We start from the raw sequence: 13,049 nt of genomic DNA on the forward strand, positions 1-13,049 counted from the left end.
TTAATTACTCGAATATATTTATTATTTATACCTCCATGGTTATTATGTTACCAGCAATGTTAATGGTATTGGATATCTACAGTATAGAGTTACAGGAATCAGTCTTGAGTGATTTATGCATGCTATACTTCTGACATGTTTATCATTTAGATAATAAGTTTATTAACAATGTGTTTCCTCTTCTATAATTTATTTTACTTTACATAACACGGCTAATTTTGAAATAGTATGGACATCCTATCTGATTATTTATAAACCAGCAGTACAAATATTATGCTTTGTTCCCACTAGGACACAACGCAAGCGCGTTGACCAATCACACGCGTCTGTTCGAATAATCCATCGCTTTGAGATTGGTCAAATCATTACTTTTTTTTGTTGCGTTACGTGCTTGCGTTGCGTCCTAGCGGGAAGCTTTACATACATTGCACGTGAGATTTTAACAATGAACCTACCACTAGTAAACTCATCCTGTCTGCTTGTTTATGATGATTGAGCCATTCAGTGTGAACGATGACTATGGACAATTATTTATATCACTGAAGATTGGCCTATATTCTATCAACTGCGTTACGTGTTGTTGTGAGATTTGCTCATATTTCAACACGTGCGATGTTCAATTAAGGATTGTTTGGGTGTAAGTAATCGAAATGAAATGTTGTAACGTATCTAGACAATAATGCTATTCTATTTTTAGTTTATAATTGCTTTGATACCTGGATGTATTGAAGGTGATTAGAGGGTATAACCTGTGTCTTTAGCTGATATTTACAAGTGACGTGAGTATTTCATTTCCGTGAGGTGTGAACTAATGCGAACGTCCAAATATCTAACAATCTTGTGGAAATTGAATTAAGTTAATATAGAAACATCCGAACGTTTTCCATGCCTAAACCACTACACCTGTACCCATTGAAGGCATTATTATAGGCCAGGTTACATTTCACAAATGGTTTTGTTTCCGCACTCTAGCGCGTCACAGCCAAATTTCTTTTGAAAAGCAGTAGCCCAGTTTGTAGTACAGCCAATTATTATTATCAGTATTCAAAAAGAATAAAAGGCAAGCGCATCACTAAATGTAAGTAAACACTTGAAACAATAAAAGAAAGTTGAATAGGTAATGGTCTTTACAAATATGACCAAAATGCATTGAGAAAGTATGTCACGCCAACGAGGAAAATATCACCTTGTTGCAGTCCCAAAATCTATAGATGTGACAAGCATCACTTATAATATTTCAAACGAAGGACCTTTAGCGGCCTAAGATAGAAAGGACATGGAGGATAGAAAATAAAATGTAATCAGGATTTTATTTTGAAAACGATATTGTATTATTACGAGGTAAAATGTTCCATACAAGAATCAATAAATTATTATGGTGGTAATGATGATAATTACGATGATGTCTCGGTGGCATTGACGATAATATAATAATATTCGGTACGTATTCGGTCTTACAGCACTTAATGCTGAAAGCCTCTAAAGAGCATTATTTTTTTGGATCAAACAACATACTTCCATAATGTTGCAGTAGTAATCAGCACAGTTGTGTTTTGACAATACTAGGTACCCATGTGTACACCTGGATGAATAGAGGCAAACGTAAGAAGGCATAAAGTGTATTGCCTTGTACACATAATGCGACAGGTGGTAGATTCGATATCCCGATTTCGCGATCAAACTCAACGTTAAACACCTATGCCACACACTACACACGCTCTCTCTAATCAGGGCATTGAGGATAAGATAAAATTACACTAAACCGACATCATTTAAATTATCATTTATAATCATCATTTTACCATAATAATCGTGAAATGTATTGTATGCCTCCTACACATTCTACTTCGCATAGCCTGCAAAGTACCAACGGTCAGCGAATAACGCCTAATATGCAAATAATAAGATACGTGTAGTATTTTAGCCAATCGTGGGGGATTAGTATGAACTAAGCACGAACAGTAATAATTATTAAATTTATGATTTAGCGATTTTCCTGGATATCCATGCTCAACAGGAGCATGTTGATGACGTCAAGATGTTTGCACTTACTGCATATCCATTATAAATGTGTATCGATTTTTCGCTTAAGAATACATAAAGCTTTTTCAGTGGAAACAGTCAATAAAATACGGAAAGCACGTTCTGACAGATTTTAATCACTTTTGGCGGTCCATACAAATGGTTGCATCGTTTAGTTGATTCGTGCCTTCGCTCGGAAAGTTACATGCTTTGGAGAATGCAGCCAATACTGTATCTAAACATTTCAGATCGCACATATTGATGTGTGCACCTAATGAGATAGAACAGAAACGCAGTTTATAAATGAGTATCTAATGTTACGAAGTGTTTTTTATATTGACTTGGTATAATTATCGTTAAATTTGTCGTTGACTATATTATACAGAAGACAATGAAGAAGCGTTTGTTCTTTACTTTGATTATTTCGCTATGTATATTGAGTATCTTTGCTATCGATGCACCGGACCCTCTTCCGGACCGTTTGTTTCGACTGGACCCTGTTAAGGTAAGAAACACAACCAAATTACTACTTTTAAGAGATTTTTGCGTTCGGCACATTATTGAGTCCATCAATTTACAGACTTAGACTTATGTTTGCAGAAAGATTTTTATCATTCTTTTTACGATTCCCGTGTTGTTTTTAGAATATAAATTGCCGATCACTTACAATTTGTTTATCTGGTGAATAATAATGATCTTTTAGAAAACATGTTTTCTAAAAATGGAAATGATAATGAAAATGATATTTCAGCATTGGTCTCTTCAGTCAGTCATTTGTGTTTCCATTATTTATTTAAATGCTAATTTTTATTGTTATCTATTTATGAGAACAAGAATATAAATGATTGATTTAATTGGTTTTATGATTTCGTATAAAATTAACTGGAGCTGAGGTTTACATTTTAAGTATACCCATATAAGCCTTCAGTAATAAGAGAGGTTCTGAAGTAATTCAGACAACAAGCAATGGTTACGAGTGACAACTCTAATTCTTCTTCTTAATGGAGTAATGAAGTCCTGATCAACATGACTTTGATAGTATGTTCGGTCAGTTGATAACAATTTTTATTCTTTCTGTACAACTAGATTTTCACTGAAAAAATATAGTGTTTATAGATCCTAAACATAATAGTCTGTACCCACTTTTTCCACACATTTAACCTTAAACATGTTTAAATATGAAACATGTTTAGGTTCTAAACACATTCTAAACATGTAATCTGTACCCAACTCAACTCTCACAAGTGACGTCTTGTTTGTTAAACATGTGGAGCAATATAAAGACACCTTTAGGTTTTAAACGTGTTTAATTTGCCATGTGTCGAGCTGGAACATAATATTGACATGTTGACTGCTAAACGAGTGGAGGAACACAACATGTAGCTATAAACACGTTTAGGTTTTAAACACGCTAAACATGTAATTACGTGTTCAAAAGCTCGACACTGTTTTTTTTTGGTAATGAATGGGTTCTTTTCAAGTTAACTTGCCTCTGCAATCGAATGAATTTTTAAAGCACACACTCTTATAGCGTGTACTTGCGTTTTGCGTAATACTGACGGTAAAATCACAGTTTATTAAGCTTTAACTATAATGTAATTTGTCACTTTATATCGCTATAGCACCGTAGGTAAGCTGTCGTTTGTAGTTCATAAGTCCACTGGCTGTCATGGTTGCATAACAAATTGCAAGTAGCAATTGTATCTAAAACGCAGTTAACATTTTTATTCGTTTTTAAGGGGCAAAATAAGTAAGTGGCTTTAATAGTAATGGGTGTACAAAAAACTAAAGCTCTACACTATCAATTTAGTTTGAAAGGGTGTACAAAAAACTTTTAAAAAAAGGTTTTCCAGATTCAATAATTCAATTTAACGGTCTACCATTAACACACTGATTTGGCCTCAAGCTCTACACTATCGATTTAGTTTGAAAAAAAGTGTGTCCAAATATAGTAGTGATGTGCCCAAATATGGTAGTGATATGACATCATCATGTCCATATATGGGCACATCACATTTTGTTGTCACATAAAGTTGGATAGTGTAGCCAAAGCTTGATAGGCCTACACTATTCACACTGAGGAGTAACAGTGTTCACACTGCCTTTGTGTGTTCCTGGACCATCAAAATATAATATGCCTATGTGCATGCATAAGGCTTACTTCTGCAAATTCAATGTTTTAACGGAGACATACTAGTGCATCAGATGTTGTTAGTAATGGTTTATTATCTTTCAAAGAAAACATCAGAAAATCTATTTATGGTTTCTGACTATAAGAGTCAACCACCACCATAATATCCTGATTATGTGCATTATGAGAAATGCCTTTTACGGCTAGGCTCTCAACAATGGATTCAAACTGGGGATTTTTTCTTTGTGGTCCATGGGCTTTTGTATTTTTATTGTATTGTTTTATTATGTATATTAGTTAAAGAGCTTTGTATCTGTATATGTTCATTTGATTACGAAATAAAGAATAAATGAAATGAATGAATAAAACACAATAAATGTATCATTCATAAAACCATTCACTAAACCATCTTTCAGTCACTACTTACTAAAATACATCAAGAAGTGAACCTGTTGATATGCTACAATGATGCTCGAGACTTTTATTGTTCCACTTCAAATGTCAACATAAGTGAGCTTCTTTAAGAGATTAAGAAGAAATTAATAACAAGCTTAGTATATTGCTAGAAGAATTAAAACATCAAAACTTCTATCGATATAATATAAACACCATCGCCCACCTGAGACACGCACATCTCGACGCCTCACTTAGGCCTAAAAAACAATGTGAGCCCAAAAGTATATACTACAAAATAGCAACTAAGAAAACCCACCGTATGCTTTCTCCATAATGACATTATAAAACTAGTATCATAGGAACATTCTATATGTTATAAATGTCTGTGGTGGTGCCTATATTCCTATTAATATTCAGGTTTGGCTTTTCTAGGAATAGATAGTGGGAGTCACATATGATATGTGTGGTTCTGTATCACAGCATTTACCTATAATACTGTAAAATGTATAGATACAGTACCGAGAAGAATTGACTAGTCAAACTGCCAAACTCGTTAAAAGTCGTGTTTCGTACTCGAAAATACCCACGAAATCTGTATTGTTAATAATATATCTTCAGAAGATTGAAAAACAATCTTTCTCGCAGATTTTTCTCATCTTCACCTTGTCTACAGACATATATTATTTATCATTACGTGTCTACAAAACAATTAACTTATATTCCCCTAGAGAGCTAATAATGTGTTTTATAAGTAACATTTCAAGCGACTTTATTAATGCAGTGCATTTGGCCTGTGGTTGCTCTCATGCGCTAACTATATATTAATAATTAACGAACTAGGAATAGATAAATGAGCATTATGTTGTTGAAACAGTTTTTCAATGTGTAACGTAGGCCCACGTGGCACATTAATTAAATCATCGTCTTTACCATTTTCTTTATTGTAAGAGAGAAAAATGGCATGATAAATTAAATACTAAAAATATCCACCAAATTCTCGTTCGGTTTTTTTCCTAGAGACATTAAAAAGTACTCATAGTTTCTTGTTTGTTGACTACGCTTACAACCTTTCTCCCACACTGTTTGGTGGAGCGAGAACGTTTGACAAACAAATTATCTTCAGCATGCTTCAAACAATTATTTTAATACATTTTTCATAAGTATAGAAGAAGACAGAAGCGTCGTGTTGATGATACAAAGGGTAATATAAATACAATCAAGTACTCAACAGCAAAGACTTAAACTCTGTCCACACTATCAAACTAGTTTGACAAAAAAAGTGTGATGTGCCCAAATATGGTAGTTATATACCCAAATATGGTAGTAATATGACATCATCATGTCCATATATGGGCACATCACATTGTTTTGTCACATAAAGTTTGATAGTGCGTGGCCGCGTAATTAGTAATTAGTGTCTTTTTCATCGCATAAATCCCCGAGGATTTCTTTCCTAAATCATTAGATCACCATGGGCGTTAGATTTCAATGTTTTTAATTTCGTTGGAGATGCCGTCGTCAATCTTTGTGAAATCGAATGTGCACTGAAGTGTAACATTATTTATTTTATTGATGTGTCTGGAAGGAGAAAAATAGAAAATGAGATTTTTCATACACCATTTTTACGCAAGAGTTTGTAGTTTGTGTGTCTAAGTGGGGATGTTAGAGTTCAAATATCAGATATCAGCCCGGGCCACTATAATGGTGTTGTCTTAATGCGTACTCCTCACACAATTATATTTTGAATTTAATGTTCTCTATTTTTTATTGTGTGAAACAATAAACCTGAAACTTGAATTGTTTGCCATCTTGTCTTGTCGAGGGCATATAGTGAAATAAATAATAAATAAATAACGTACAATGTTGTGGATTAGATATTAATAATAGTACGGATAGTTGTGAATACACTCTCTTACAATTATTAAATCAACATTTAGAATACACTGTCTTATTCGATTTAACAAGGTGTATAACTGTCGTCTGCTTTTTTCAGATAGGTTTTGAGCGTGTCTTGGAGTTGGAGCGGGGTAAGATGTTTACAGTTCAGACAGTTTCGACAAAACCTCCGGTTTTCGGTAAGCTTCCAATTAGTGAGTGGTATAGGCCTATATAACTAGATTTAAGCAAATATATAACACTTGAATTAAAGCCATAAATATAGACACGGATCCCATGTATTAGTACAATTTGGGGACACATTTCCGTCCGCGGCCAGCTCCACGGAGAAATACGCCACCCATCCTTTTCTGTGTAAAATAAAACTACTGGTGCGCACGCCTTGTAAATTGTTTTTGTTGCTTAGTAACTCTAATTATTATTTGACATTTTCGGCTGCGCTGCTATAGTTAGTCAACTTTGTGTTGAAAATTCCGAGTTCCGTATTTGGTATATGTTTTTAAATCTATTTCAACTATATTTTATTGAGGTTGAACATAGAGTAGATAGTTATACAAGTTTGAAAATCAATATGTTTTTGTTTTATCATTCAGAAATAAACAATTTTCTTTCGGACTCTGAATGTGATCACATCATGCAACTTGCACTTGAAGAAGGTCTTGGCAACAGTACTGTGCTAGAAGACCCCAGAACGCGTTTCATGGGTTCTCATCAAGATGTTGACGTTGAAAAGCCATCGATGAAGCTGCAAGACACCATAGACGAAAACATTCTCGCCATGTTTAAGGAGTTCGATTGGAGTCAAGACGGACGTCTTGACACCCGAGAGGTCCTTGATATTCTTCCGCCTGATGGAAATGCGTTTATGTCCGTCAATGAGGTGCAGGAGATGTTTTTGGATCTAGGCCTGGACAAAAATGCAGACGGTTATTTGGATTTTGAAGAATACAAGGTCACATCTGAAGCAAAAATTCGGGATTGGATGCAGATGAAGATGAACTCTGATAAGACAAGAGTTGTCAGAGAAAGCAAACAGGTGTGGCTGTCCCAGAACGATGCGAATGACCCAGTGTTAAGATCTTTAAGAGAACGTGTTATTGCATTGATACAGCTTCCACGGATACTTATTGAAGGAAGTGAAATGCTACAGGTTTGTTTAATTTACAAAATACAGCAACAGTAAAGCGCAGTAATACGCCTACATTTTCTATTAGTATTACAGTAATGCTGCATAATATGTATCATTACATACATAAATAAACTTTTATTTTATTAATATCAAAGGTTTTTTAGTCATTGATTTATTTAAATCTAAATCATAGTCGTTCTTGATTTTTTACTTATCTATTATCTAGAAGGGTGGAAGGAGAAAGAAAAAAAAAACATTCACTAAATAAACCTTTTAATCTATTTTTTTATTAAGCCTATCTTACTCAGAATTGATTTTATTTTTACTTTGTGCTGCTGTTTTTAAGGTTGTGAAATATAATGTCGGTGGTCACTACCACGCGCATTACGACTCGGAAGAGATTGATCCTGATATGCATTGCCATCATTCGGTAATTGAGGAAGAAGATGTCGACGACGTCACTCAAACAACTGATAAGGCTTTCTACCAAGAGCACCGGCTATGCAGGTTACAGGCTTATTATTTCTGGCTTTATCAGTAATCATGATTTTCATCATATTTTCATTGTCCCTCTTCCATTACATTGTTATCATGAACATTATTCCTTCATCTTTCTTATAAGCAATATTCATGATCATCGTCTTCGTCATCATTAACGTCATTTATCCATCTTATATTAAACATTTCCTTATTTCTTCTTATTTCATACAATCACTCATCATCATCATCGTCGTCATCATCATTAACATCGTCGTCATCATCATCATCATCATCACCGTCGTCATCATCACCTTTCCTCATGATCATGATCATCATCATCATCTTCATCACCATCACCGTCGTCATCATTATCATCATCATCATCATCATCACCGTCGTCGTCGTCGTCATCATCATTATCATCATCACCGTCGTCATCATCATCATCATCATCATCATCATCACACCGTCATCATCATCATCACCGTTACCATCATCATCATCATCGTCGTCACCGTCGTCATCATCATCATCATCATCATCATCACCGTCATCATCATCATCACCATCACCGTCATCATCATCATCATCATCATCATCGTCATCATCATCATTATCATCATCATCATCATCACCATCGTCATCATCATTATCATCATCATCATCATCACCGTTATCATCATCATCACCGTCATCATCATCATCATCATCATCATCATCATCACCGTCATCATCATCATAATCATGATTACGTCTAACTTCTACGTCTAGCATGATTATGATCTCTTATTAATTTCACATTCACATTCGTTGTGGAAACCACAATAAATGAATCGATTTTAATATGTTTGAATTACTTCATAATGACTTCTTCTCGCATTGTGTGTCGAAGTCTAAAAACATAATGAGATTGTTATAGTAAATATGTAACAAAATATCAATTAATATAATTTATAGAAGCCTGACATGACAGTTATCCTGCATACATAATTAATATAAAGCAATGTGGTTGGAATAAATAATCACACGCGCTTTCGCGCTTTCGTAGTTTTTGTGTACAGACCACCAGCCATTGCGTAGCACTGGTATAAAGCTGAGTCCTCTGCAGCTTGCAGTCTACACATTGACACATAGACAAGAAAACATATTTTCTCGAAGCTATCAATATCATAAATAATATTAAAACGTATATTATTACATAATGTGAAGGAAATGTTCTTTCGTGATAGCTAACATTTCAACACAACTTTTTTTTACTAAATTTCTAAATAATTAATGATTATTTTTTAATAGATATGTAACAATATTATACTATCTTAACGACGTTGATGAGGGAGGACAAACTGCTTTCCCTTTAGCAGGCAATGAAACTATCAACAACGATGTAAGTGTAATTTTTTTTTTTCATCCATTTTTTTTTTCGTTCGTTCAGTCTGATTTGCGCTATATAACTTTATCTTATTATAGTATTTCTTTTTTGTTTTGTTTCTTTTTTGTTACGATGGATTTAATTTATTATTGGTATTATTTATGTATTTGTTTATTAATTACAGATACAGATACAGATTTATTTCATTATTCAATATAAATGGAATTTACAGTGCTCATAAATTGTCTTGGCTTGCTTAAAATAAGTATAAGGGAAGAACAAGTACTTGTAACGGTCCATCTGATCTTATGGAAATGCATTTGTCTAAATAAAATATACATTAACATTTTAGTCGGTTAATTTATTCTTTGCACAAATTATACATTTTATAATTGACGTTTGAATACCATGGTACAAAATATCAATTGATTCAGCGATATATAATAATACCACATTTATATAGCGCCCTTTTCATGAGTAATCATGCTCAAAGGCGCTTTACAAGCATTATCACCCCAGTATTTTTTTGGGATCAAACACGTATGGAAACATACATGTGACGTCATGTATTTCTTCCATCTTGGAAAATTAATAAACCTATAACATTACAGCTGAAAATTGCAACAATGATATTACAGAATAAAGGAGGCAAATATAGAGCAGGTAACATTAAGTAATCCATGAAAAAGATTTACATTTAATCTATTTAAGATTCTTCAGATTAGCACAACCTTGAAATATAACAATACTGTAGGCCTACGATGAATGTAATATAATTCGTTCCTTCTGAAAAAAATCATAACTTCTTTCCATAACTTGCGGTAAATGAATTTGCTGTGACAGATTAATGCTTGTGCAGAAAGACGAGCTATTGTATTAAATTGTTATTACCTCAGTATAGCTATATAGCTTCACCAATGAACTGCAGTAGACAGCAAGAACCAACCCCATTAACAGTAAAGTTAAATTTGTACAATAGTTGATATGACCAAACCATGTCTCAGTCCGTAAAATCTATAATTTAAATTAATCAATCAAATGAATAGCTTCCAACAAAAACCAATACAAATCTTTCTTTTTTCTCTTTCGTGGGGGTTACCCACATTTATTCATTCTGTCTATACAACGGTACATTATACAAATACATATATACTATATAAACATTTCTGTACAAATATAAAACAGTACAATTCAATAAAATAGTTAAAAACCAATACAAATTTAACGAAAATTTACGCGCGTTGCAAGATTTTACGGAAAGAAAATGTCTGAATACAGTGAATTAAACCATTTTTTTTTCTTTATAGGAACTAACAGAGAATGGCGATGTTATCTACGATCTGAGTCATCATTGTTATGATGCAAAATTACGTGTTGAACCAGTGAAGGGAAAAGCAGTTATGTGGTACAACCATTATCTAGATGAGACAGGTGCATAAGATATTGATTTGTCTACTCACATGACATACAATGTAAAGATAACCCGGCCCCTCGAGAAAAAGTATCAACATTGGACTGCATCTCTACATTATTTGGAAGCTATGGCCTTCCTCCGCTTCTCGTAAAATGTCAATTTTAGAATATTACATTGTGGATGTGAATGCATTGGTGTCATAACAACAATGATGCGCTCGGCTCACACCTCGTCAGTAGAGAAAAAAAAGGACGACATGGAAAAAAAGTATAAATTTCAAAGCAAGATGGAATGTGTGATCAGTCATTATATACTATTGTTAGATTTGAGATATAACTCAACTTATAACACGATCATTGACAATTCCACCTGGCCTTTATACAAGCTAATTTACATGTCAATTTGTATAGACGTGATCTACATTATGTTCTAACACGCCCAGAATGTATACAGTATTATTCCTACAATAAAATTAAGAGCATGCATAATGTAAAAGTGATTATATTTTATTATTGTGAGGAATGAGAGAGGAGAAGTGGACAGCCAGAAAGAGTCCGTTCTATGGCGCATGCAGGCAGACGATAATGTCACAACCATTTCCATTTATTTAGGCCTAAATTAAACGTCGTTTATTCATATTTCTTTCAGGGTGGCTGGGGGAGATGGACGAGTTTTCTTTACACGGAGGATGTGACGTAAATTCTGGAACTAAATGGATTGCAAATAATTGGATAAATATCGATAATAATCGTGAAAAACAAGAACAATATCATACGTATTTATTGAACGAATTTCACAGAAAATCAAATTTGGGTGACGATAAGGATATTAAGAAAGATCATTCTACTGAACAAAAAGATGGTATCAAATTTCCAGAAGAAACTAATGCGAACAGTTTGAAAGAACCTACTAATGCATATGTCCAAAATGATGAATTATGAAGAAGATTATAAACATAAATATATTTTAGATATAATTAATATTTAAATTAAAATTAAAATTGGATGGTAATGATTACTCCCCGTTATTAGCATTACGAGGTATATACGTAAAGTAGGCCTTTTTAGTTCTCGAACGAAAATCTTGATCTTTCGGAATGTAAATCTGTATATTCACACTTGTTCTTTTTCACGTAGATAAAGCTCTCTACTTTGACAGATAAATGAATTTGTGAACTACTTAATATATCTATTTGACGGACTATTAATTTAATGTTGGCGTCTAAAATTTTCAATTTTCACTAGGCCTACACACTCCAATTCTCCAGCACAGATCGTAATATTTTATATTAATAATTATATATTTAAAGCATCTTTGCCTCGTCTGTTTTTAACCTTTCATTACGGCCTTGGCCTCTGCTTATGCAACAAAAAAAATGAATAAAAAAAAATAAAAACACAACAACTTGTCAATTCAATCGATTTAGGCCTCTGTCCATGTGAAAGTAAATATGTCAGCTAACGTCATGTTGTCATCAAATTATTTTGTTCATCAGAGCTTTTCATAATACATAAAACTGCAATTGTAATAATAGGAAAAATAAAAATAACTTCAAACTACCTATGGGCTTTTGTTAAAGCTGCTTTCTCTGATGTTTTATTTCTGTAATGTGATTATTTTCTAAACCTCAACGACCAATTTCATGCAACAATAGAATAAAATTAAACATAACTGTAAAACCAAAATTACCAAGATTCCAAATTATTTCAGTGTTATTGCATACATAAAATTACTATCCTTGGTCAATGGGTTGAAAAGGCTAGTTGTCGCCTGAATAAAAAAAAAACACTCAGACAGATTTCATAGAGTAGGATTTGAGCGAATTCACTTAAGCTCCTCCTGTAGTTGAATTGTATTATTATTAGATATCTGTTGCAGTGGTTTACCGTAATGCATCTTATATTATTTTTATAGGCTTTACTTGCTTTTGAAAATAACATAGTATTGTGAGTAATAGAATTATGGGGAGGATGCTATTTTGTAAATAATATGATGATGATTTCAATAACTATTTTCGTGTAATAATAATGTGAACTGAATTCATGCTATTTTGTTTCCCGATGGGGTGAAAATGAATGGCCTAAAATCCGAAGATCCGCCTTCAGTCTGAAATTTATGTTTGTTAAGCTAGCGCCCTCTATCATTGAAAAGTTTTCAACTTTTGGTTTGTCACAATCTACGTCACATGAGTCAGGTTCTTGTTTTGCTTTCC

The 13,049-nt window shown here is 33.4% G+C and overlaps 1 protein-coding gene across 1 annotated transcript; it reads left to right on the top strand.

Moving 5' to 3' along the window:
* Positions 1–1,938: 1,938 nt before the first annotated feature.
* Positions 1,939–12,379, top strand: LOC140051353 (transmembrane prolyl 4-hydroxylase-like). Its single transcript, XM_072096543.1, has 7 exons — positions 1,939–2,527; positions 6,543–6,624; positions 7,039–7,595; positions 7,921–8,081; positions 9,348–9,438; positions 10,731–10,854; positions 11,486–12,379. Exons 1-7 carry the CDS (start codon positions 2,414–2,416, stop codon positions 11,776–11,778), a joined length of 1,422 nt encoding a protein of 473 aa, XP_071952644.1. The 5' UTR covers positions 1,939–2,413; the 3' UTR covers positions 11,779–12,379.
* Positions 12,380–13,049: the final 670 nt, after the last annotated feature.

Source organism: Antedon mediterranea, chromosome 6 (assembly GCF_964355755.1).
Source record: "Antedon mediterranea chromosome 6, ecAntMedi1.1, whole genome shotgun sequence".
Classification (NCBI taxonomy): Eukaryota; Metazoa; Echinodermata; class Crinoidea; order Comatulida; family Antedonidae; genus Antedon; species Antedon mediterranea.

Coding starts and splice junctions, on each gene's coding strand:
- LOC140051353 (XM_072096543.1), top strand. CDS start 2,414: ATGAAGAAGCGTTTGTTCTTTACTTTGATTATTTCGCTATGTATATTG. Junction 2,528..6,542: donor TTCGACTGGACCCTGTTAAG/GTAAGAAACACA, acceptor TGCTTTTTTCAG/ATAGGTTTTGAGCGTGTCTT. Junction 8,082..9,347: donor CAAGAGCACCGGCTATGCAG/GTTACAGGCTTA, acceptor ATTTTTTAATAG/ATATGTAACAATATTATACT.